At 41.7% G+C, this 27,828-nt stretch overlaps 1 protein-coding gene across 2 annotated transcripts; it reads right to left on the reverse strand.

Moving 5' to 3' along the window:
* On the reverse strand, positions 1-27,218 carry LOC128446960 (vitamin D3 receptor B). 2 transcript variants are annotated; one of them, XM_053429665.1, is made up of 10 exons: positions 26,744-27,218; positions 26,390-26,464; positions 14,464-14,611; positions 13,393-13,523; positions 11,902-12,098; positions 10,868-10,967; positions 10,048-10,228; positions 8,170-8,321; positions 6,887-7,003; positions 1-5,925 (listed from the first exon to the last, which is right to left on the reverse strand). In XM_053429665.1, the coding sequence occupies exons 3-10, from the start codon at positions 14,607-14,609 to the stop codon at positions 5,672-5,674; spliced, it is 1,278 nt and encodes a 425-aa protein (XP_053285640.1). In that variant the 5' UTR covers positions 14,610-14,611; positions 26,390-26,464; positions 26,744-27,218; the 3' UTR covers positions 1-5,671. The 2 variants fall into 2 exon arrangements, with proteins under 2 accessions (XP_053285640.1, XP_053285641.1); XM_053429666.1 differs by lacking the exons at positions 26,390-26,464; positions 26,744-27,218 and having other exon boundaries at positions 13,393-13,527; positions 14,467-14,608.
* Positions 27,219-27,828: the final 610 nt, after the last annotated feature.

Consider the following 27,828-nt stretch of genomic DNA (forward strand, 5'->3'; position numbering starts at 1 on the left):
TGCTATGTACAACTGTTTATTTTTGATTTGCAAAACATCTGACAAAAATAACATTACATAAACACCAATTTATAATAGAAAAAAAGAAGATCTTTGAAGGAAAAAAGAGACAAAAGATAAATTGCAATTACAATAGAATTTAGGTGACTTTATTTTTGATAATTGCAGCCATATCATGCTGACCTATACACAGGCAGTGTATGGCTCGTCGATTCATCAGTATGCATGTGTTACAAACATTACATTAAGTGCTTTTTGTTGGTTCAGGCATATCATTTAATTGAATGTGGCATGATTTGGATTCACAATGCAGGGTTAGAATTCAATGCCTAATTCAAATTCTCGTTATTTAAAAAAATAAAATCAATACACGTCTGACAGATTACTAAGTTTGAAGCCGACCTCCCACTCAGACAAGCCTCCCATTGAAATTGAGCTTGGGATCATTTGAAGCCAGCTTCATTAAACACCCTCCCCTGCACTAAAAGGGTCATATTATGGCACACAGCTCTGGGTCGATGTGACCATGGCCACATTGTTCCCTAGTATTCACTGATTCATAGAACTCTAATTTCATTCAGTGTTTACCTGAAGCAGTTTGACATTAATAGAAAAAAATAAAAGGTTTTATATCATCCAAAGTGAGTAGTTGCTCTGTTAAAATGAAACACGGATCTGAATGGAATTAGTTTTTCACCCTAATAAGCATCACTAAGTTACGTTTTGTAAGTGCGTGTATTCCAAAAGACACAATCTTCCAATGAGGTTGGTCGCGCCGCTGTCACTGGTGGGAGGGGCGGCAGACCTTTGGATGATTCCCACATCATGTAGTGTCAGATAACACACAACTAGGTGATGCTTGTGATAATAAAAGCAGCATTGCATGGATACTGAGGAGTTCACCCGTCTCCTGATTCCCCCTCGTTTGACCAAACATTGGCAGGGAATGATGAAGGTGTGGGAGCAGACTTTAGGACAGGAGGAGAGGTGAAGAGACAGAGAGGGCCCAGAGGAAATAAGAGGCGAGAGGAAGGATCTACAGAGAAAAAGACCACGCTAACAGTACCGAGTGAAGCGCAAACACACCCCTCGTTTCTTCTGCTGCCACTAAGTCTTCCAGGTTGTTCCCTCCACGCAGCCGCATCCACTCCTGTTCCATTTGCCCTTAGTAACTATACGGACATCTACCTTGTCTTTATAGTTCTTAAGGGCAAACAGGAGAGCTTTGCGGAGCAAGTCAACTGCGTAGAGGGGCACAGCAATGAGATCAATGACATCTGTTGCTGAACACTACATAGATATCCCAAAGACGGAGCAGAGGGACAAACATGCAGAGAAGGACGTCACTTCTGGAGCTAATGCAGCCTCATCCTAGCCAGTCTGAGCCCTGCTGGTCAGAGTGCAGGCACTATATGAAAAAAAACACTCCTGGTATTTTGTGCGTAAAAAAAAAAGAAGAGGCAATGTTAAGTCTGAGAAGAAAAAAAATATATAAAAAATAACCAAAACAGAATGACTTCATTAGCTGGACTCTCCCAAAATCTGAGATATCTCTGAGGTAATCATTGAAGTATGACTCATTAGACAGCAATAAATACCAACATGAATACAAATATTACAAAAAGTAAAAACAGAGGCAAATGCTTAATACTGAAAAAAATCTGAGCTAAGAGAGGTAGGTATTTTAGGTAGATTATGGTGTACATCCATTGTGGACACTCCTTTTTTGTAAGAACTACATTAACTTGATTCCATTACAATCCCTGTCCTAATGGGAGGAACAAAATAATAAAAATAATAATGATAATAAAAAGGAAAAGCTGGGAGATAGCCGACTGATGTCTATGAACGATATACACGTTTCTAAAGACAGGATTTGTAATGGCAACGGTTATACAAAAAACATGTCTACTAACATGATAAACTGTAAAGCTTGCTGGTGATAATGTACCATGAGTTGCTGCAGGCATTGTTACTGTTGTTAAGTTGCCGATTTTGAGGAAATTTCCTCATGGATAGATCCTTCTCATTTGTAGTGTAAATTTCCACTGACATATGGTTTTCCAGGTCCAGTATTTTCACAAACACGATGCAGCGATTCAATTCATGGAGGCTGAGCAGGCGACCAGGGGGAAAAACAAACAAACAGGAAAGCTGCAGGAATGTACCATATTTAGATTTAACCGTGTTTTTGGGGAATTTAATGGGGAAAATGTCAAGTTACATTTTCAGTCTAAAAAGGAAACAGGGAATTCCCTTCGTATGACGACGCCTAGAGTCAGAATTCCCCCAGCGCGTCACAGATGTACTTTTTACAATCAGCAGCTTTATGATGCATCCTCAACACTCTTTCCTGTTTGGTTTTCAACCCCCCCCCAAAAGAGCAACTCCTCTTTTTTTTTATCCTATCATTATATGGCGGGAACTCTGCTCCCACTGTATTAATACACAAATCAACACTGCATCGCTATCTCAAAAAAAGAAAGAAAAGGAAGTAGAACATAATCAAACCGATGTCTACATACAAGAAGTATGTACTCAGAGAAAAATCAACATGGAGACTCTTCAAATCTTCAAAAGTCAGTGTTCAGTAACCAAGCACATCATACCCCTCATCAGACTAACATACTAACATACTATACATATGAGTGGTACTGCCTACAGACGCTCGAGACTCGACTCCGCAATGTTCAATCGCAGCAGGGACATGGTGGGACATGTGTATATACACAAACACACACACTATAGTCCCAGTGATTTTCAGGAAGAAAATTAAACTTATAATGATTTCATCAATATAGAAACCTCCCCCCAAAAAAGCTATCCATGCTATGCAGAGGATCTGTGTAGAACCCAGACTGTCAGTGAATCACAGTGATAGCTGATGATTACTGACAGCGAAGAGTTGGAATAAAGCCCCAGTGACAGAGACTGGACTTAAAAAAAAACAGAACAGATTAAAGCAACAACTGTCATCTTCTCACAAAGCAGTTGTGAGAACACGTCACGTTGAGCTCGACAACAAAAATATGCACACTCTGCCTCTGTCTCTCTTCCTCTAAGATCACAGAGTTACCCTGGGCTGTGGAGATGAAGGAAGCTCTAGTTCTGACACAGGAAGCCCGCGGGGCCAATCACAGGAACCGTTTTAAAACACGTCTTCTGACACGCAGCAAATACAAGACAAAGAATCTGTTAAGACTTTTGTGTCCTCTGAGAATTTTTTCTTTTAAGCCAGGTTGCGTCACGTAAAAATAAAAAAAACATCCAGCGCTTGGCACGGATTAGACTCAATGCTTCTTTGGGGGGAGTTGTCTTCATACGTATATAAAAAAAAAGTAATATCGTCTCATTTTACTTTAGCAGAATCCCATGTGTACGAAGCCGAACATTACTGGCCTCTAAACCTAAAAGAATTGAAATTCTCTCGGCAGTTTGGTTTACAAGCCATTAGATGCTGTCTGATGAAGCATAAGCCAAAGATGACTGACAGAGGAGAGTATAGGCATATGAGTTCATATCATACACAAGCTTATCTTCGGAAAAGCCATAGACAAATAGCATGAGTTTAGTAGATTATACAATGAGATTACCCAAGGCTGTGGAGTCATCGGTTGGATGTACTGTAATGCATCAGGTGTATAACTAGCTCAGTGGTCTATATGGCTTATATTAGAGAGCAGCACGGTATGTTTAGCTTGTCCTCTTTCTGAAAAATTAAAATTAGTCATAAACGTCAAAACCCACCACAACACAAATAATAATCTGACTGAGTCAAATACACAAGCAATCCCATCTGAAGCAATTTGTAGGTCACTCTCACCAAACGACATTATCAAAGTCAAAACAAAGAGCATAGTGTTTGAGAACATCAGGATAATGAATCCAAAAAGGGTCAATATTGTATTTGCATATATATTTTAGAAAAAAATTTGCCTTGAGAAATATATGTGTAGCCCTATGTACAGCGACGGACATATTACATACAGTATACATATATGTTGTGATATGTATATCTATATATATATAGATACACATATACTTGGTATTTACACAATGCAACCACTAGAGGGCTGCGCAGCATACATCATCAAACAGGAGGGCCTGGGTGTGAAGGTGCAGGCATGCCTCCACCACAGCCAGGCCCCCAGACATTCTAGAAAATCCACTTCCCAGTCAGAAAAGAAAGGGGTGTGATATCTGTGGAGGTCTGAAGCAGCTTCCCAAGCCCTCCGCCCGCCGAGCTCAATATTTACCGAGGAGGAACAATTCATGGAATTGTTTCTTTTTTAAGGTGAAGTAATTTAGAAAACACAAAGAAAAACAAACAACTGCCATTACATCTGTAGCTATGCCAAATCAGAGTAAGGTAATGCAGATATATACTGTTTCAACTAAGACAGGCCCTGCCCTGCCCTGCCCCCCCCTGCTTTGGCCTCCGTTTACTATTCCAGTTAGATTTGGCATTTTAGCCCTTTAAAAATCTGTGATAATATAGATGCTGTATATCAGTACATATGCTTGAGTAAAAGGTGGTATAACAGTGCTTAGGATACATGTGGCAGCAATTAACTATATACAGGGAAATACACAATTTGAGCCAAAAGGAGAGAGACGAAGAATGAAAATCAGTTTCAAAAGAGAGAAACAAGCCATTATGTAGGCTTAGTTTGATTGACAGTTAGCAGTGAAAAAGTAACTAACACACTTAGTGGCTAATTCTCACCTCAAAAACCTGGCACCCCAAATTCCTATCAAAACCTGACTAAAATTTCAGTCTACGCTCTGACGGCGGTATAAACCTGTGTAATGACATTTTCCTTCATAGGCTGTGAGGCTAGTCAGACAACCTGCTCACAGGTCGAGAGGCTGCACGTGTGAAACGACGCGCGGTGTGACACTTTTTTTTTTGTTTTAGGTACTGGAAGCTTTTTTTGAGAAAGTTGTTGACCATACCTTTGGTGAAAGGTGAAAGGCTTGTGTTTGATTTGTATACAGAGTCATTTACATAGGCTGCCTTTTGAGAGAAGCAAATGAAAAACAAAATACAGATATATATTTATACATATATACTTTTTTTTCTTTTGAAAACATCCAAAAATGTCAAAGTAATGTGCAGGCACTGCTTTTGCACTGATAAACTGAAATGTCATCTGTACTGTATCTAAATTGATCCATGTAAAGGTTACTGTTTCACATAGGTGATGTAAATATAAAACAACCCCAGTAAAACCAAGAGGTAGCTCAAATGAATGGCTAGATGAATAACTGAGTTATGTATGTTGTGTTGGTGTGTGCACGGCATGTGCACACTAAATGTCCTGGTTTTTGAAGCAGCGGTTTGTTGATTTTTATATACAGAAACAAATACTGTATATAGTTGTATGTATAGGTTCATTTGTATTATATGAAGGTCCCTTGTTTACAGAGTCTCTTAACACCTGCTCGCTCTCCACACAACCTTGGCCTTTACACCAAGAGAGACTTCTTTAGACATGACACACACACATGAAACCACACACCCCACATGCACACACATACGCACACACTCACACTCCCCCTCCACACCTCCATTTAGTCCACTCAGCACATTCTCAGCTCCCTCCCTCCATTTTTACCCCCAGGGGTCTCGTCTCCAGCTTCCCCTCGGAGGTTTGATCGAGGCGGGCATCTAGGAGACTTCGCTGCCGAACACTTCCAGCACCAGCGGGGTGAGCTGCATGCTGTGCTCAGGCCGGAAGGAGAGCGAGCGGTACTGCTTGGAGTGCTCCTCGTTGAGGCTGCGCAGGTCGGCCAGCTTCTGGATCATCTTGGCGTAGAGCAGCCGCCCCGCCGGATGGTGAAGCTGGATGTAGGCCTGCAGGGTCTCTGACAGGCTGTCTTGGAGGGCTTCGATCCGTGCATGATCCTGCACACCTGGGCGGTCTACAGCAGAGGAGGAGACAGACTTGTGAAATTTTATGGTTCAAATAAAATGTTAAATATAACTACCAATCAGTAAAGGACCAACAGACCCTTAAATTCAATAAGGCTGCACCAAATTTCACAAACTCGTTAATATCATTCCCCTAAGTGTGTTTTTTCATCCAGATCAATAAATCATTCTCTGATAAACTGTAGCAAATGTAGAAAAACGTTCTATATCACAATGTTAAAAAGGAAAACAGTTCCTGGATCCACCCCCTAATGTGGATCCTCCATGGATAGGGTTTTTCCCTGATCCTGCAAACAAGTTTCATGGAAATCCATTCAGCTGTTTTTGTGAAATCTTTCTTAAAAACATAAAAAACAACCCAACAACCAACAAATGGACAGGGGTAGAATTGAAACGCTGATGTACAACCAAGGATTTAAAAATCCGTGTTGACTGTGCAATAATAATATTTATCCTGGAGTCCAGTAGTAACTTAGATAAAGCTGTATGATCTTTGTGTTTGTATTTCTACCATGCTGGTAAGGTAGCGTGCTAATTTTAGATCAGGCCAAGCACATCTATGTATTGTTAATGACCTGCCTGATATACAGAGAGGGATGCAGATATACACTTGGTTACACATGCTTGCTTGCAGCTTGCATAACAATACATGTTTAATATATACTCTGTATTTCCTGCAAATGGATACCATACACACAACTATGTGTTCACATAGACACTAATACAACGAAACATGAAACCCCTCTCGCAGCTTATGCCTGCATGTCACTGTGACAGATGGTAAAACTGCTTCATATATTATCGAACCAAAAGGTTTCAGTTGATCTTTAGCAATAAAAAACCCATAATGAACATATTCTTCCCTTGGAAAAAAAAAGAAAGGCACATGTGTTCACTCATGCACAATTCATGACGACCGTTCCCTCCTCCACACAGTCGGATGCACATTACCTGGAGAAAGCAAACAGATGGCCATCAGCATCACATGTTCCTCCTCCCCCAGGTTGAGCTTCTTCAGGCCCACCTGGAACTTTACCAGTGGCTCCAGCAGCTCCACAGTGTGGCCCGCTGTGGAGGAAGCAACACATCGTTAGTGCCTGCGCAGCGCGTACAACTGGCTCCACACTGTAATGCAAGAGAAAGGCCCTCCAGGGAATGTTACCATCCCACTTACTCATTAATATTTCATTTAGCCTCATGGAATCATCTCTGGTGAGGATTTTCCTTTGAACGTGTTCTCAGGTCTCAGGTTTGATGGGAAAATTTTGAATAATGATCGATTTATATTCAATTTCTCATGCAGGGTTGCTTTAATGCAGATGTGTAAATGAGAGCCACGTGAATACTGATCAGAAGTTTTCTTTGATGTTTATCATTAATGTGCCTCCATTTTGTTATGTTATGGCCGGTTATGAAGTGAACCATGAGGCTTTCCGAGAACTGACAAGTTTTATTAATTCATATTGAATAATTGGCAGTGGTCATGTACAGTTATATAATACAAGACAGTGATGCAGTTTAATTTGAAAAAGTTGGGGTTAACTGCACAGATTTTCTAGAAAAATACGTTTCGAGTGTTTCAAAGAATAACTTTGATCGGTAGAGGGATGATCTACATGAAAACACAGTTTTAAAATTAAAACTGCACTAGCACAAGCATTTCCTTATGAAAGTTTGAGGGAAAGGATTCCCATGTGAAAGAGCATAAAATATGTTGTCGTAAAACTTTTTATTACCGCCCAAGAAACCTCTGTATTAGGATCATGCCTGATGTCATCGACATGTATTTTAGGACAGAGCGTGACAGAGCTGCCTCTCCTTGTCCAGACAGTGGTTGTTTTGTGTCGCAAGCAGGTCAGGAGTGACATTCTTTGGTTAATCCCAGAGAGAGGGGTTTTTTGTTTGAAAGGCATACGAAAGCCACAACCACTAAGACTTCTGCGGATATATTTTTTGCAGAAATACTTGCATTAGCATTCTTTGCCTACGGGTGTGTACACAGGCCCAAAGGCAGTAACATTATCTGTCCTCTCACGCTAATGATCCTGTCACCTCCTTAACGCCTGGCCGCTTCCTTCGAGCTGTGATCAGAAGCGTTAATGTGTAACATGAGCGTCTTTTCTACAATTATCAGCTGAGCAGAATGAGTGGCCAGGCATGAATGTGCATGGCCATAAACACTGGCATGTCTTCACAACAGTTAAACTGTACACGTGGCAGCGTTTTGCACTGACCTTTGGTGACATCACTGATCTGGTATTTAAAGTCAGGTGCACCGCAGCTCCATGACATGTCTTCCAGGCTGAAACTCTGATTTGAGCGCAGCATGATCACCTCGATGGCGCTGGACTTGAGCAGGGCAATCTGGTCTTCTGCAGTCAAGTCCCTGCGGGGAAAGAATTCATCTTTTATGTTGGTGTATCATAAACAAACAGCTCTTAAAACAAACACAATAATCTTGTTTTCATCATCAGACATGGCAGGAAACTGATACAGCAGCAGGTAAACAACAGCGAGAAAATTCAAACCTGGAACCTGCTCACTCTGCATAAATGTGTCAGTTTATCAGTTGTAGAATTCATTTCAAAGGATTGTGCTCATCAATGTTTTACCCACTACAAGTTCAAGGCCAGTCGCAGACGTTGTCAGATATACGGCGGGCAGAAAGAAAAAAACATCCAAAATCTTTTTTCTGTTTGCTTCCCCCGGTCGTGATGGGCTGGCGTGTACAGATCTCTCATTTGATCAACATCAGTGAAACGGTTGCCGCTTTAAGCATCTTCACTGGCACAGTTAGATTCCAGCCATGTTATGAAATGTCTCTAAATGTTCATGACGTGAAACTAGTGGATTAGCAGGAGCCATGAGCTGGAACCTGCAGATCTCCAGGGGAGGTCTGTGGTGTTTTTCAGGGCTTTGGGAGCAGATCTTAAGTGGAAGAACATTCCAATGGTAATCCGACCACGTCCATCACTCGCTGCGAGTGGGAATGACAACTTTCAGGATATACAGGCCCCAACTCGTTTTACTCTTGACTTTGAGGTGACCCCTGAGACACGGAGCTTTTGTTTCTGTCGACACGCTGAGAGACAAACATGTTGAAGGGCAACGGTTGCCATGTGTCAGGGAGGAAGGTGGGGAGGCAACAATGGAAAAAAACCTTGGGGCACCCATTGCAATTTTAAGTTAGTAGTCACAAATAACGTGTTTGCTTTTTAAGGTATTGCATTATCCTACATATTTCAGTCTTTTAAGCAAAGATCACATGCTATCACATGGTCTTAAAAAATAGGTGATCACCAGATAAACAACTTGGCAGCGTACGTGCAAAGCAGGTTCCTGTTCAGTACGAGAGAAGGTCAGGCAATCACCTACTAACATACTTTATGGGCCAAATTAAAAGTAAACAACATGACCAGGGCATATTTATAAGCTCGTCCAGTGAAGGAACAAGATGAAAGATAAAATAATGTTATGTCGCATGATACAATGTGTCAGCTATCTGCAATAATAAGTCTATCAGTGATCTATGGCCTTTAGACCACAGCCATCACTGTGACACAATATCGACTAATCAGGCAGAAAAACAAGTCGGTGTACAAAGTCTTCAGCAGACATTTAGGTAAAGAGTAACTCTGAGACATGCAAATAAAAAAATACATTAGGTCTGAAAGTTCATCACCTACATTTGGGCAAAAAAAAAGATTTTGTCAGACAACAACAGTTAGTTGCAGGAGCAGCAGTATTCTGAATACAGCCAAAAAATACCTGATCGAAAGGAAGTTCTCTGCTAAAACAGAAATACAGAGAATCAAATGTGCACCCTCTCAGTTTTATGTTGGCTATGAGCAGCAGTAGACTGCTAAATGAAACTGAAAGTCAGGAAATTAGCTTTTAATGAAAACCAGTCAAGAGTAAGACTGAAAACAGAGCTGACGACTCCCATTGAACTATAGTAATACATAAAGTATGTTTACTAACCAACATATTTTTCTTGCCGACTTATATAGGGTATGTTGCTGGCCTGCGTGCCTACAAGTAAAACGTCCAGACAAGACATGCTGTTTCTGGGAGACATCAGTTATAAACAACACACGTGCATGCAGACACACCTGAACCCAGGGATCATCTTGGCAAATCCTATGACCTTTTGGATGCTGTAGGAGACCAGGTCAGCCAGGTGAGGCAGCATGGAGAAGCTGGAGCCCTCCTCCTCGCTGGAGTCAGGGCTGCTGCCCTGCTCCTGGTACATCATGAGCAGGTTGTTTAAGTTCACTTTGGTGTCTACTGACTCTGCAGCGGGCAGAGTGGAGACCAGGGAGGGAAAATATGAGACAAGAGGAGAGAAGAAAACGTTCACACACCAAGCCCAACAAAGTCATGCTATATTCCTCCAGGAAAACACACAACCACACATGGTGTACAGAAAGAACAGACGGAAATCATGAATGTGGAGAGGTGCCCTGTTGGCAGACAGGATGATCTGAAAATACGTGAGTGTCAGGCCAGTAGAAGTGAGATGAAAGCTCAGATTACAGCTCTGGCATCATGTGAAGCAGGCAGAGCCAGATTGGGTTGTTTTGAGTCAATTGTGTGTGCTGAGTGTTGGAAGGAGGCCACGTGACCGTGTCCCTCGCTGTGTTCGCTCCATTAGTGACGGATGCATTAATGAACTGATGTTTACTAGTGGTGGGGTCTAGTCAGGTGTCTGCAGGGTACAGGTTATTCACAGGATTTCCACAGGATTCTCAGTAAAGCAACATAACAGATTATATAAGCCAATATGCAAATAGCTGAACTGGAACAAAATAGCCGTCATAAGTCGAGTTTTAACCCTTGATTCACTGGAGGAAAACAGTTTTATTATGAGAGTTATCAATCAGTATTTTCTCTTGAGTTTAAAGTGAAGCGCTCACACTGTGTGTCTCTTACCTGGAGAGTGACTGAAGGAGTCAGAGGAGGCATCAGACAGAGAGTGGAGGGACGCGGCTCTGCTGGCGCTACGTGTCACTGGACCCTCACGCACAGGAGGCTAGTCAGACAAGAAATACAGTCACTAAAGCTCTATCTGTATACATATAAACTATATATAATCTAATTGCAATTTCGTGCAATTTCAAAAAATATGTGCAGTATTTCTCATGTCTGTTTACATATCTTATTTATTTATTCGTTCAATATCTGCAATTTCATCCAGTTGCAAAGAATATCCCAAGGTCCGTTCCACCCATATTTATCAATTTATTATTAAACCTATATTATTACTAGTTTTTACTTTACATCTTAGCTTTAATACCCACTCGGGAAACCATAGCATTATAAATAACGTTCCTGAGCCGGATGCTATTAAATTTTCGTTCTACTGTGCACTTGTCTTATGTGTGGTGTGATTGACAATAAAGTAAATTTTGATCTTGAAATAATGGAAAATATTAAGGTGAGGGTGATATTTGAATATTTACATTTACACAGTAAAAAAAAGTAACATGCAAAGTTGACTGTTCATTGTTGTGATTCTAATTTAAAAGCAGAACCTGCAGCTTTGACGAATGTCTGCTAGAGAAATGGGATTGAACTGCCCAATTTAAGTGTGGCTGTGTGTGAAATTTGTGCAGATGGAAACTAGAAAATGAATTTCATTACAGAAATGGATTGAGGGACGGCTGGATGGGAGATTTGTGGAAGTGGAGTAAAGGTGATACAGAAATAAATTCTTATTTGAGGAATCATAACATTGAAATGCTGCGAGTATCCCAGACAGGACACCTCATGAAGATTTACAAATTCAAATAATATCAATAGTGTTATTTTATTGGACATCAGCAGCAATACATTTGTCAATATTTGTCAAATAAAAGTTGCACTGCTGTATCTTACATTAGTGTTTATGTTGTCTGAAATCACATGTTTAAGCTCGTGTTTTTGTGTTGATTTACGACAACAAATGGCCACATTGAGACACGCACCCTGAAGCGGCAGAAGTCAGAGTAGGAGTCGTCATATGTTTTGTGGTGTGCCTCCACCAGTGTGGCGATGACCTGACTTTGCTCATCAGTGAGCCGGGGCCGCCGTGCCTCCTTCTCCGCCTCGCGCTGGGCCTCATCATCCTTCCTCCGCTGAATAAGGTCCTTCTTCCTCTGCACTTCCTCATCTGTCAGAATGACTGTGGGGGGGGGATCATAATGAGTCAAAGAGGGAGAGAGGGTGTTGGAATTAGACAGGAAAATTTAACTTTCAGGGGAAAAAACGGGATGAAGGAAACTGTTTTGTGTAAGAAGGACAATAATAAAACATTAGGCACAGGAAAACCAGCGGAATATACAAAAAGAGCGATGATGACAGAATACTGGTGTAGCGTGGATACTGGTTAGACTTTAAAGCTTCTCGGCACATACTTGTCTTTAACATTGTGATGACAGCTATGTCGATGTGGTGCTGGGTGGAGGGGGGTTGTTATTCTCTGGAGCAAGAGAATGGGAGGGGACAGGTCCATATGGAGACCCCGCTGCATCGAACAAATGAGCGCATTGTTTTTGTTCTGCCCGCTCCTTGTTGTTCTAGCCACTGAATTAGCTCATAGAGTCGGAGATAGGGAGAGAAGGAGAGAACTGGGTCTCAACAACATGCTCCTGTTTTTGCAACAGCGAGCGCGGATTCAGAACAGTAAGTCGCAGCGTCTGTTCCACTGCTCTTGTGGTTTTCCCAGAAACACCCAGGGAAAAAACATTCGCCTGGAAGCGAGAGGCCCTTGCTTAGAAGTGGCCGGCGGACAATATCCGGATATCAGGAGAAAACAAGAAAAGATGGACCTGCTATTTACAGACCATGAAAACAAACAAGGCAGTGTGGAAAGACAGGGCCTCACTGGATTGTACATAACAGCAGGTGTTTAAACTTCAGATGGAGTATACTTACTGTATACAATGTGGGGAGGCTCCGGTAGTTCAAACAGAATGTGTAAACGCTCTAATGGGGGCAAAGACCCAGAGACACTGACCCCAGTCCAAAAATTACATAATATTTACAAGAGGACAATAGGCCCCAAGAAACTGAAAAAAAAACTGTTGTGTAAATTGTACTTTTAATCCTAGAGAAGGTAACTAGATTGTAGGTTTAACAAGAAACACAGATGCAAATTAACATAATAAACATACAGAAGGTTAAATAAACATGTAAACTGACTAAGTTGGAGGCTGATCCTGGGTCAGTTCAGGATATAACATTAGCTCATATTCCGAACCTCCAGTTCACAAGAAAACTACTGGTCCAATTATTCAATCAGAGCAAAGTTTGCAAAGGAATCATGGGATTTATGATAAGAGCCATAAACTGAGCCCAAAGGGCCAAACAAGGACAGAGAGCATCAATAACTTCACTAATTGAATGCATGCAGTAAATCACACGGTGGAAGGTTAAATTGTTCCCCTGAGGACATGTGGGTCACCTGTCATACTTACACTCTTTCATCATGCCAATGTCCACACAGCGCTTGAGTCGGCATGCCTGGCAGTGGCGCCTGTTGTCCTTGGTGATGGTGCAACTGCCGTTGAATGGACACGTGAACGAGGCCTTGCGCTTCATACTGCGCCTGAGAAAATCATGTAGAGTTTTTAAAAGACACAGAATTGCAGAAAAATAAAACTCTGCTTGTAACAGTGTTGACAACAGATGTGTGCATATAATTAGATTTTCACAAAAATCACAACGTGACAGCTTTGACACTGTTTTGCACAAACATAATTATCACGGTAGAACTGGATAAATATTTTTTAGCCTGGAAGTGAGAGAAGCAGCGAACATATGGATGAGCGCCAAGGAATCTAGCGGTAAATGATGAATCTCGCCAAACAGTGATGCAAGCACAATGATTTGGTCAGAGATGGAAATGTATGTTTGAACATTATTACACAGATGTGAGCAAGCAAACACACACACACACACACGCTTGGTGAGAGTTCAAATAAGGGCCAGCTGTGAGAGGAGGAAGGAGATTACTAAACATCAGTCTTTTTTATCCTCTCACTTTAAATATCAACTCTTCTGAGAGGAGCAGAAACCAACGGATGAATACATCAGCCGACAGCATCACGTCAGCATCACGACTTGCTCCAGTTTTGTTTTGGTCTGAATTGGAAGCGTGTGTTTTTCAATGAGCAGGTAGAGGCCAAGGCATTAACTTCAGGGCTGAGCTCATCTGTATTCTCTACCTGGTGCCTGAGCGTCAGCATGGACAGCGATGTTACCAAGTTGTCTGTGTGTGTGTGTGTGTGTGTGTGTGTGTATGTGTAAAATACATAACCGTAGGTGGCAATCACATTTAATGGCGGTGTGTGGGTGGCCATTACATATGCAAGTTCCAATCCCCCTGTTTGTATGCTAACGTGTACATGTGTCAATAAGTCGGTCAATATACACCTTCTGGGTTGTATGAGCTATTGTGCTTTACACAGTCTACTTAGTGTGGGTTAGATATGTTAGTATGTGTCTGCTTTGCATTGCATCTGGGACTTCACTTTAGCATTTCGTACCTGAAAAAACCCTTGCATCCCTCACAGGTCATGGCGTTAAAGTGGAAGCCGCTGGCTTTGTCCCCGCACACGCCGCAGATACGAGGCATGTTCCTGTCAAACTCCTCAGTGGCCAGAGAGGATGTACTCACAACCGTGGTTTCCATCACTGAACAGATAAGAAAGAGAGAGGGAGGAAAAACATTATTAAATCAGCTCCAGGTTGTAGACATTTTCAGTTACTTTGCCACCAATAATCACCAAAAAATCATGCTGCCAACCTCTAACATCTGAAGTAAAATTTGAGAGCATTTTCTTAAATCATATCCGTTCCGTGCTGCACTTCGCAGGATATCATGAGGTTTTTAAAATGGATTTAATTTATTATGATTGTCAAAGTGAAAAACCTTCGCAGAAGTGAGACGCATATCTTTTCATCTGTCTCCATGCCAACCAAACACAGCCCCTTCCTGCAGAACAGATTCCGTCCCGCTCTACCATTTGGAGGTGAACTCTACTCCAGTGTTTTTGTCCAGGAGCAAGGAACCGGAGCCTTATGAATCGAGTGGAAAAACTCTTGTTCCACTCCAAAAAGCTGAATCTGGGTTACAATTGATTACATAGCGCTCCAAGTATCTATTTCACTTAACAGCCTCATGAGAGGGAGGGAAAGAAATGCATGTCACCGCACGGCTAGCATCCTCATAAACAAACAATCACTGTCCTTTTCACAAAGCTCCTTTCTTATTCCTGTCTTTGCTTCCACTGTACAGTCAAAGCAAAGCAAATGATGGAGGCAGGCAGAGAAAGGGGAAGCGAGGACAACTAAACCGATAAAAAAAAATCAACAGCCAATACGGTGAGGGCCCATGCAGTTGAATAATTTAAGCGAATTTGACAGAGCTTTCTATAATTCATGTGTAATTAATGAAACTCTGTTCTACCTAGAAATCGTGTACACACTCTTGTAAATTCAACAGAATAGATTCTTTCTCTTGTTGCTGTTTTTCTACAGCAGTGACCATCATCAGGACCAGTATGCCTTGAAAACAAATTCTGTTCCTGGCCAATTCTATTAACAGGATATGTAGTCCTTAATAAAACAAAAGGTCAAAAGAAGAAAGGAAACAAGAAGCTCCAGTCATTGCCTCAGCGCTGCAGGCATCATGGACAGCGGTGGCTCAAGCATCTGCAGCATGTGGACGTCTTGTATAGCAGCACCACATGCTTCAATGCAGAACATCTGATACAACCTCCACTGTGGTACGCTCAAACAGTATGTATGCACGCAACTGGAAGTAGCACCAAGTGGCAGCGAATACTTATGAAGGGAACTGAGCAGATGTGTCCGCCAGACTTCTGATAAACGACCGAGCACGGAGAACCTTAAAATGTCGATCGGAAAACTCTTGAGATCGTTTCGCTTTGTCTTTGGGTTCTGGAAGCAGTGAGTTCTAGCTTGTCGATTTAAAGCAAAGCAGAGGAGTTAATTTGTTAATATATATAGAAAAAAATAGATTTAGTTGGTTAAATCGACATTGTTAAGTGTTTGCACCGCTTGGCAAGCCACAATAAATAAAAGGAGATGCACTTCAACCTCAAATAGCACTCAGTAGAACACATTCCTCTGCCAAGTCTGTGCAACTGTCCCCTTAAATTCATTAAAGCAGCATCATATTTCATACAGAGGTATCAGTCCTCTAAACATGCCTGATTTTCTTTAATCAAGATCCCTGAATCATTTTGAAAAATCAAGAAAATTGGTGAAAAACATCCAATCTCTCAATGTTACAGAAAGTTAAAAAAGAAACTCCTGGATCCGTTCAGTAGTTTTTGTGTTATCATTACCACAAACAAACGTGCGAACAACCCCCAAGAAACTCTCTTAAGAGAAAGAAATATGGAGCTTAAGGGTAAGACTCCGTGATGAAGCATGTGTGAGTAGTATGTCGTAAGTGCAAAACCAAGCCAAAAGATGACACAAACAAATGATAACACAACCACAAGAAAACGTAACAAGAACACAATGTTGGGCAGGTGCTTAAATAATCTTGCGGAACATTGGCAAAGTATTTTATTATACAATCATTCCTCCTCAGCGCCAGCCAATAGAAACCCAGCAACAAAACAACATACAGCGGAACAGGGACAAGAGCCTGTGGCCTCTATAAATACATTTTAACTGAACTTAACAGAACATTTATAGCAGCTGCTGCTGCTCTGCAAAGAGAATGTGCACAAATTGGTAGAAGCCATGTTCTGTTTTACTGTACAAACTGCCTCTAGTGACAGATTAGGTGATGGTATGTCCTGAACTGTCCCATTTTGACCCCAACCCGCCCCAGTCTACTATTCTCCTTTCACACATCCCTGGTTTTGAGAGCAGAGGTAAAGTTCACATGTCGGGTCAAAGGTCTTTAAAAATGGCATACCAGTGGATAATTGCTTTAAAGTAATTCCTTGTCCTTATGACAGGTTTACAATAGAGTTTATCCAAAGACGAATTAAGATAAGGCCTCAAAGGCTATTTTCTATATGATAACCAACTTGCCATGCAGGAGATGAAATATGAATGGGCACAGGTTTTAGATTTCATACACTCAAACTCTGTTTAGCTACACTACCGCCCTGACCTATATAAAGCTTAGCACCAAAAGGAGTTGAATTGAACATTTCTAAAACCAACCAATTAATCCCATGAAAATATTGCCTTCTGTGATTGGGGTGTTTACCAAACTTCCTCAGTTGCAACTTCTTGAGTATCACGGTTATTCCAAAAACCTGCTGTTGTGGGAAAAACAACTCCCTTGTGCTGTTTCAACATGTGCTCCTAACCTTATCTGCCTTCTGTCTTCCGAGAAAATTATTATTTTGGTGGTTTAGTGGTGAGTGTGGGTGTGAGGGGCTGGCCCACGAACACGGAAATCATGGATCAGGTAATGTGAGATATCCTGAGGAAAATAAAAAGGTCTGGAGGTTGGTTCCATTCTCATGTACAATGTTAAAACAAGGAGTACTTCAGTGCTGCTGGACATTTTGACTGGTGCCAGACTACCAACCACTAGAGAGCTGTGATCCTACCAAAGCACTTAAAAGTAAAAGTATTTGGGAATTAAACCATTAAATCCTTTAGGCAGGTCTGACACATTAGCCACAAAATATCTAATGCTACCATGTAGTAAAGTGTTACACAATATAATTAGGGACGGCCTTTTAGAAAGAATAACATCTATTCTCCAATGTGCAGGCGGACTAATCCCAGCAGGCGAACACGCTCATCACTCACTATGGAAAAAAAAACAATCACCTTACTATATCATCAACTGATCAGTGAGGTCGCTCCTCTGTGATTTCATTCAGCCTTGACAGGCCATTACAGTAAATGCAGTCGTATTGAGAGAGCTGTAAATAATGCATCAGGTTATCAGACCAGATCTGTGCTCATTCCGGACTTGGGCACGCAGAGCCAGGGAGATGGTTTTGAGCTTCGACTGAACGTCTCGCTGCTGGGCGACACAGCGTTGTACAGCGTTCGAAAGCATCGATCAGATCTGGCATTGTTGAATTAATGCAGATCAGGATACTACTCATCTTAGTGTGTTACACTGGCAGAAAGCCTAAGGACAAAGCAGGGGACTCTGATTTCTAATTTGCTTACCAGGGACAGGCAAACAGAGTATGGATTTTTTTTACCTGACGGCCAGCTAATAGAAGTTGCAATTCATCATTTCAACCTCTTATAAGAAGCATCTACAACAACATGCTTGTATATTATAACTAGACTCTTGTAGCAATCACTGCCATGTGTTTGACTGAGCCATTGTAGCAGGAGGGACGTTATCAACTGCCTTATACTGTATTTGCTTAATAACTTTGATTTTAACAACTTCCGGAGCAACGACTGTCAGATTCCACCGTGTTTGGACTGAAACCCTCAGGTGGTAAACAGGATTTGCCGTTGGCTGCAAACATAAGCAGCATCTTTTTTAGTACAAACATGATGTTAAGAAGACACTGAGCTCACAAAGATACATCAAGAAATTAGCTCACAGGATTTCTTCGGAGGATGTATTACTGGAGCATATCATCAGATTGACCTTTTCCACATTTACTTCTCTGGACCAGATTTGTCAATCAACTGCCGACACTTTCAGCATTTATTAGGATTTTTCTTGAATTGAATTAATACAATCAAAAATATATATATATATATATATATATATAGCAATCTAATTAATGTTTAAAATATCTGAATTATGTTGACGACAAATGACAGATGGCTGAGGATCTATTTTCCAGGAGGGTGTATTTGGTCAACTGGAAAAGAAAGAACCATAATATGTAGCTGTTAATGAGTAAGTTCATAAGATAAGGTTTATCAATGGCACTAAAAATGCACCCACTTTTAAGTCATATCTCCAAAGTAAAATTCAGGAAGCCGCAATAAAAAATGCTTTTAATAAATTAGTATTAACTTTTATTTTATGACTTTATTTTCTATTAAGATCCCTGATCCTGTATTGAAAAATGTCTAACAGCACAGGAACTACTGGGGTGTAGTTTAAACTTCAGGAGAACATTAGGAGCTTAAGGGGAGCAATGAAATCTTTTTAAATAACCAATTTTTACTTAATAAGGGCAATGAAATTTACAAACTCTGATTGTTTGAATACAAAATGTGCACCATTTTTATTATTGCAGCTTTACATGTTTTTAATACCTTAAACCATGTTAACACTGTAAATACCTCAATAAAGTCATTATTATTTCTCAATGCAAAAAAAAGCTCAGCACAGTCTCTTTGAACAGAGAAGGTGTCTCAAGGACCCAACATATGATGCTGCTTAAATCCAATGATGCTTGTCACTGTTGTCATGTCAACTGCCTGATTATGTAATACTTTTATTCGCAAACATGGTCTTACATACATTGTTAATCCAGATGCATTTTAAAAACTCTCACCATGGAGCCATGTGCAGCATCTATTCAAAATGCAAACAAGCCCGAGTTTTATTTACAGGTAACAATATCAAGGACAATAAGGATGGGAATTTCTTACAGCGTGGTTAATGTTTGAACTTCACGGTTAACTTTCCAATGATACTAAAATCATAAATAGTGAGATAAAGAGAAGTAAATGGTTTTTGAATTTATATAGCGCTTTTCTAGTCTTGATGACCACTCAAGGTGCTTTACAGTACAGTTTTACATTCACCCATTCACATACATACTGGGCATCTATTCACAGCACTTTGTTATTCTATGGGGGCCATTCGGGGTTCAGCATCTTGCCCAAGGACACTTCGGCATGCAGATGGGTCAGACTGGGGATCGAACCGCCAACCTTCAGGCTGGAGGACGACCACTCTACCCCTCAGCCACAGCCGCCAAAGTGTGATTATAAACCAGAAACAGAAACATCACCAGAAAATTGAAAGCTGAATGTTTCTAAGTAAGATTTGAAAATGGTTATGATGTGCATCAACACATTAAAGAATCTGATATTGGGCGTTGAGATTGACTGTAACATTAGGTGTCACAATATATGATCACAGTCGGTGACTGATTCAGGGTTATATGTACGTTAAAGCAGAGTTACTGGGGGTATTTAAAGTAGTTCATCTCAGCCACATGACTCGTTTGAGTAGGAAAAAGCTTCCACAAGCTTAAGGAGACACACCTCTTGAACATGAACAATCTTTACGAGATCATTAGGACTGTCAGGTTTGGATTATGTAAAATATTATGAAATTCTTGACCTCACACTTTCAAAATCAATAATTTTTTAAGTCTTCAAGAATGCCTTGAACCACAATAAGAAAATGTGTGTATTTATTTGTGTGTAGGTTAATTTATGCATGAATTTCATTTTTAACATGTATTATGTTTTCATTCCACCCTGATTAACACTGTCTATCAGTTTGTGCTAGATAAATTAACTTTATTACTGAAATAAATAAAATAAACTACATTACTGTTATCATTGCTAATGTAACCGTTTTGCAGAAGCACATTCTCTTGCTTGTTATCTTCTCAACACTTTGCTATTGAGAAGGTCATACATGCTTTCAATTACACCTCACTACGCAGCGAGTTTGGATATATTTTCATCCATCGCTCTGTGAATGGCCCGCTTGCTGTTTATAGTCACAGCGGGAAAGGAAATGCCAGCCAACGGGAGTGAGAGTGAGAGGGATGCAGGACAGACTGCAGCCACGGAGGAGTGGGAAGGAGGGAACGCTGGCTGGAGAGATGGAGTAAAACCGATAGGAATATATACATAGATACAGCGAGTAGGGGAGGGGTGACCTCTTTCACAAAGATTCGACAGAATTGTTTTGTGAGTAGAGGTTGACGGCAGCAGTGGGCCCGAGTGAGGCCGTCCACACAAACAGTCTGTTTTTGTTATTTTAAAAGCATGGCTAAAAATATGCAACTTCAATACACGTCTCATCTCTGACAGGCCCTCATTTTGAAAAGCATCAGTGGAAAAAGCAATTAGCTCTTCATGTAGTTGTGATTTATTTCTGGCGTTGCTGCTTCACTCCCATTTTTAAATCAAGGAGGCGATTTTGGCATGATACGTTGTTTGTGAACACGTTTCATTGTCACAGTGACATTTTTTATATATTTGATATTTGTACATTTAATCTTAACGTACGTTTTTATTTGTCAGAAACCTTCAGGTTCAAGGCTCATCTGTGCCACTTCCAACAAGTGGGGGTGGCACAAAAGGGCGGGCCACGTGAAACAACACCGCACCCTCCTGATCACACAAATAAATAAGTACAGGACAGCTAATCATTGTTTTTTAAGGTTTGATGTGGAGGATAAACTAAATCTAACTATTTTATAACTAAAGCAAAGGTTCTCCTTTCTGTAATCCAATGATTGTCAGCATTCAGCAATAACATTTATGTAGTAGGGAAAACACCCAATGTGATTTCAAAAAGCACAAGCTGACATCTTTAAATGTCTTGTATTGTTCAACCCCGTTTCAAATAAAAAAAGATATTCAATTACAGTAACATTAAGCAGAAAAAACCTCATAAGAAAAAATTTTTAACTAGGAAAGGTTTAGCATTTTTGACTTAACTATTGATTCTCACTCATTTTCAATTGATTGAGTCATTCATTTGAGGCTAATCATTTCAATGCCAATAAAAGAGACAATTCTTTACTGAATGAAAATAAGAATTGATCACTTAGCGTAAAATAATCCCTTTCGGAATCAGTCAGTTACAAAAGAAGTAACCATTGGACGATAAAGAGATGAAAAGGAGAAGCAGATGAGACGACTGGTGTTTGGCAAAGCGAGACACACGGCAGCGGTGGTTGATGAGCAAGAGATGAGGCCTGCTGTAATTATGTGCACCACCACAAACTGACTGCAGCTTGTCATTTTAACTGGGTGGTGAAAGCTGCAAAATAAAGACATTACCCAAATTTCAGTGGCAGAGTTTGGCAAAGAGGTTAGGGAGTTTCCCCTTCTTCTACCTCAACACACGAGCTGAGAAAGAACACATGCTACTTAGCATGCAGCGGAGCAGTGACTCATCTTTTCCTCTTTGATTTATTCACATCATGACATGCACGAGTCTCATAATCCAGAGACTGACGTTATAGTCGGTCCCCGGTTGGATTTAAAGACGTAACATTGTTGTCAAAACTGTCAAAGCTTAAGAGTTGATAGGTCATCAATTCTGAAGATAAATGGTGTGGTGGTGCTGTTGGTGGTCTGGACAGAATTAAAAATCAACATGTCTGAAAAACCACTTAGGTTGTCATATGACAGACTGTCTTTAAAAAACTGAATATAACCTACACTATACAAAACTGGAGATGTTCCAATACCATTCCTCCCATTTTGATACCTGAAAGATTTGAAATTAATGCATTTGAAAAAATAACTAATTTAATGTTTCATTCAGCTGTATGCTACTAACCCTAAAGTGTGGGTTGCTATCATTGTTGTATAGCCTGTATAGGCTCAGGTTAAACACTTTGAAAAACAAATGCATATAGAGAATGAAGGCCATATAGAATTATTTTCATTATCTAAAAAAGGTTTCAAAACACGACTCTCCATTGGCAGTACAGTGAAAGTGCTTCTGTTATGTAGCAAAGAGGAAGTGATTTATGGGAAAAGAAAACGTGCAGTTTTTTTTCTGGGAGAAACTAATATACATTATAGACATGGAATCGGATAAGTCGCATACTCCCCGTTGCCCTACCCAGCATTTTCTGCAGTATTGGAGGCATTTCCGAGCATCTAATAAAAAGTCCGGTGATTAACACGTGTCCACAATGGATGCCTCTAACTGGCACCTTCTAATTAGCCAATATTATATATCAATTGAATGAATTCCTCACTATAGATGGTGTGAACCTGAAAAACTGAGTTAAGTGCTAATGTGAGAAATAGTAACACTTTGTGTTGAGATGTTGCATGAATAAATCTGTGTTTCTGCAGCATTGAAAGTATCAACAGGTCATTTGGGCTTCTGTAAGATATTCATAAAGACAGACCATGGCAGGAGTGCAGTGCAACTCATAAGGTCACTTATTCCCCTCTGTTCTACTCGCATTTTCATTTCCAGCTGCAACCAAGTATGTTCTTATCAAACAGGAAAGTGGCCATTGTATTTATTTTTTTTGCCATCAGGTGCCCTATTACTTCTAAAGGAGACATAAATGAGACCTCAGCCGTGAAAAAGATTTGGAAGGCGGCCCAGATGTTAGATTAACTTTCATCAAAGTCAATATCAAGCGATTATAAAAACCCACCCTCCACTGAGGCCCACCATCCAACAAACCTAATTAAGTGGTGCCATTAGTTCCCGGCTGCTGAAATGAAATGTGATTGAGGACAGGGTAAGATAAAACAAAGTGGGTAAAGAGGTGGATCTAGACAGCGCTTCAAGTAGTGATCATTTTAACTGCACACAGACGTGCAGAAGAGAGAAGGGAAAGCGGGAAATAAAAAACCTCTGGCATCACGTCCCAAGAATGTCAGCAATGGGCTTACAGACCACATCCCAACACATAAGAGTCAGAGTCTGAATCACATCCAGACCTATAACAGCACTGGAAGAAAGAGAGGGATCGCTGTGGAACGCCTAAGTGAGAGAAGGAGGCCCTCTCTGACAGTCCAATGAGCACCCTCCATCAATATCACATGACGCAATCCCACAAATGGTTCTGAAATTGTTCCATGCTGCCAAAGGTTTCTCTTAAAGGAAAAAAAAAAGGAGAGGGAGAGCGAGAGCGAGAGAGAGAGACGGGGAGACGTTTTGGAGAGAGTTGGGAGGGAAAAGGGGAGAAAACATAAGACGATGTGTTTTACTGCATACCTCGGCCCGGGTCACTACGAGTACAGAAGAGACATAAAACAAATCAGATCTGGAATGACCCGGGCTGCACAGAGAACTGGGCTACAATAGAAATACATGATTCACACATATAGAAGCACATCTTAGCCCGAAACAGAGGCAGAGGTGAGGGTAAAGGGGAAAGCTTTTAAAAGAAGAAGGAAGATGTGGTTGAAGAAGAAAATAGGTCGATCAAAGCAAACAAGATCTGAGATGAGTGAGAGGAGAAGTTTAATTCAAATCTGCTTTGTGTTAAACACAAAACAGACAATACATGCGGAAAACAGATAGAGGGGATGGAACAATGGACAAAAAGAGACAATGTGGGCCCAACAACAACAAAGACAACAAACTGAGTCTGTAATGCAGCTAAACAAGTGGCTGAGCAGACTAGTCCAGTCCTGTCCCTTCGCTTCCCTCTCTCTCATTCACCCTCCTGCAGCCTCCACGGGTCTATTGCATGCTCTTTCCCTATGATCACAGGGAGCATATTACAGCAGCAGTAATAGCACATGACAAGGTGACCTGTGCCCCACACAGGATGGGCTAAACTGGGGTGGGAGGGGGTCCCATGTCCCGTGTCCAACCCTATGGTCTCTGCCCCGCTCTCCCCCCCTGCCCAGGCCCCAGCGCTGGCCTGCAAGGGGAGCGAGAGAGGCAGTGACGGCAACCTGCCCCCTTATGCTGGGCCCCTTGCTGGACTCTGGAGAGGGGAAAGAGACGAGGCAGGGAGAGGCCCACTCAAACACACACTCACCAAAAATCCTGTTGATATCTATGCTGAATTTGACGGAGAAAGTACATTCTCAAGCTACACGGAGCGGCGCACACTGAAAGCCCAGTGTGGACAGTCCCCGGACACACGACACACATGTGGGTGAGGTGGATGCAACTGCACCTAACCCAAAAACCAAAGTTATATAATCTCCAATAATTGCTAGATCCATTCGAGGAAATACAGGACAATAGTGAAATTTGCATTTCTAAGAAATACCCAAACTTTTGTAAGGCAGAAAAATATGCACTTGTACTTTCAAGTTCACACATAATCAATTTTTACACAGATATCATTACTGCATAAAGGAAAGAAAAAGAAAAAAACACACCCACTGTCCTGGGTATCAAACAGTGACATACATTTTGCTTTCCCAGAAGAATTGTTCTGCATTAGTCGCGCTCCATATACAAACAAACATTACCTGTGTGATGTGTTTGGCTTCGATACCATCAACCACAGGAGGTAAATGAGGACCAAAAAACATTAGGGGGAACTTAACACTTCATTAGTCTCAAAAAGCAGCTGAACATATGTTGTACACAGCACGCATGCACAAACGTACATACAAGTGGGTCTTTACAGTAAAGTACAGCAGCCTCTTTCTTTCTATAGGGTTACATGTGAGAGGAAGCAACCAATTACTGCAGTCACGAAAGGGGGTAGGGGGCCGGGTACTTCACTGTATAGGAGACATAATGGACTGTACCATCACCACAGCACACAGCTCCATAAACAAGTTGCCATGGTTATAGTCAATAAAGACCAACCAAGCTCCTTCGTATAGTTTCCCCGTCGCATGTTTATAAACAAATTAACTGGAAAAATTATTCAAACGCATGCCTGGCCTTCATGTGAACAAAGTCTCTGGCCCCTTCTCAAATAATACAGGTTCTAGGAATATGTTTATATATTTATACTACTTGCTGTCAACTGTATACCGATAATTTAAGGGATAAGCAGCAGAGAGAGAAAAGCTGGAGCCTGTTTAAATTTCAGCCATGAAAGAGACAGGGCCCTTGTAGTAATTAATGATGTCATCATCAGCCCATGGCTACGGTCAACGTGACTATGAAGTGCGTGGTTAAGGTGTGTAAATAAAAATACTTTTAACTATCTCTACCACCAAATAATCTAGTATATAGAAAAATAGAACTTATTCGACTAACACATTTCACTGTATATGCATATACCAATATACAACTAATTCTACCAGCCATACAACTGTGTGAGTAATTGAAAGTGACTCTATACATGCTCAGATAACTGTAATTGCAAGAAATCAGTGAGTTACAGTCTGTTAAGATAAAAAGAAAACAGGTGAGGTTGTAGTAATACGCATGATTTAGGGGGATATTTTGTTTAAGCTATATTATACTTGATTAATTTGGGCCAAGAACACAATATAGTGAAATCAATTGCATTCAATATATGTATACATATTTTTCAGATCTGCAGAAAACAAAACTTTGAAAAACGTATTCTCGTGCGTGTCGCAGTAACCCGTAAGTGCGTCACCAACCCATTTTTTTTTAATAGAGTATTTACAGTTGCTCGTACATGTACTCCTCGGGTTTCTTTTCTCATGCGTGAAGGCAGTGACTGGATGCAACACAGCCTGAGTGACACACACGTGAATTCCGCCATCCTACACATCCCGTGCGTGATAGTGTCTGACCTGAAAACAACAGGTTGTGGCCACACAAACACTAGTTATCCTCGCACACGAGAGCAACACAACAAAGTGCACATTGGCAGGTGTTGGGGGGGGGGGGGGGGGGGGAGAAGAAAAACATCTCACCTGCGGTTCTCGCATGCCCTCGTACGATAGGTAAGACTCGAAAACCTCTGTTCACTTTAGCCCAAGTTGTTGATCCTGTTCAGCACAACAGAGAGAAGAGGCATGTCGCAAGTCAGTGAGTGAGCGGTGGGCCTTTACCCTACTACCTGACCTGCTGCAGCTCTGTTTACGTAACTCTCAACTATTTTCACAGCGACACACACACACTCAGTGCTAATCACCACGCAGCAGTCAGACAAGGATCTGGAGATTTAAATTACAGTTTTGTTCTCTTAAACCTCCCTCTTCACAGCAGGCATTGCAATAACTCCAGATTGGACTTTCGCATTTGTCCCGTGCTCGCGAGTTCCATACCTCAGCTCAACTTTTCCCCATCAACACCGAGTTGCATGTAATCCTCTTTAGTCGTCGTCCGCCGTCGTCTTCATTCTCTGGCAAAGTGTGTCCGCTCCATGTTGTCGTCTGGGCCAGCTCTGGGACCTCAGCTTTTCAGCTTTTCTTTTCTTGTGGGGCCAGTGAGAGGACGCTGTTGTACCCGGAAAAAAAAAACTCAAGAAATGTGACTTGTGGCGGAGAAAGCGTCAGAGTCGTCCGCCCTTTCCAGACCCTGGCTCCCGCAGCAGCAGCAGCAGCAGCGCTGGTAGTAGCTAACGTTAGCGTGGCTGCTTTAACCCTAAAACGCGGCCCCAAGTTCAAGCAGCTCTGCTCACCGCCCTGCGGAACCGCGGGCTACGCACGTCCGACCGAGGCGCTGTGGGACGCGGCCGTCTGTCAGCGGCGGGCGAACGCCAACATGGAGGAACACTCAATCACACCTACGGTTGTCCGACGAGCAATATCCCTCCTTCTTCAGGACCCAAATAGATGGCCATTACTTTCTTTGTTATGGACCGCCCCTTTCTGAGGACCTCTACGGGAAAAGAGGGATTTCCCCCCCAGCCCCTTCGCTGGCCAATCGCGGGCGAGCTCGGCCTGTCCCCCGCGTCACGATTGGAGACATTTCCGCCCTGCGCAGCTCTGATTGGCCGGCCGCGGTGCTCGTAAGGCAAGGCGACGCCCCTCTCGTACAGGGGTGTGTCGTGACGTCAGAGGTAACGAAGAGGTAAACAACTTTGACCGCGTGAGGTTTAAAGCAACACCCGTTTATCCCCCGGATCTCTGAAGCAACGGGAGGCGTTGATGGGGGGGGGGTCACCCTGCGAACACCATCCGCACGATGTGGCGGCTCATTGCGGGGGGAGACTGTGCCCGTGACCCGCTGTTCTCTCACGCACCAGAGCGTCTTTGTTCCGCAGACACTGGGAGCAGAATTATACAAAAAACACGAATAAACCACAACATCATCGATGGTGCGCAGTTGCAGCAGCAGTGGGAGCTGAGCGGTGGCCTAGATTGTTAATTCAATGCATTTGCCTCCATTATTCCTTTGACGCTCCGCT

Source organism: Pleuronectes platessa, chromosome 2 (assembly GCF_947347685.1).
Source record: "Pleuronectes platessa chromosome 2, fPlePla1.1, whole genome shotgun sequence".
NCBI classification, from domain to species: Eukaryota; Metazoa; Chordata; class Actinopteri; order Pleuronectiformes; family Pleuronectidae; genus Pleuronectes; species Pleuronectes platessa.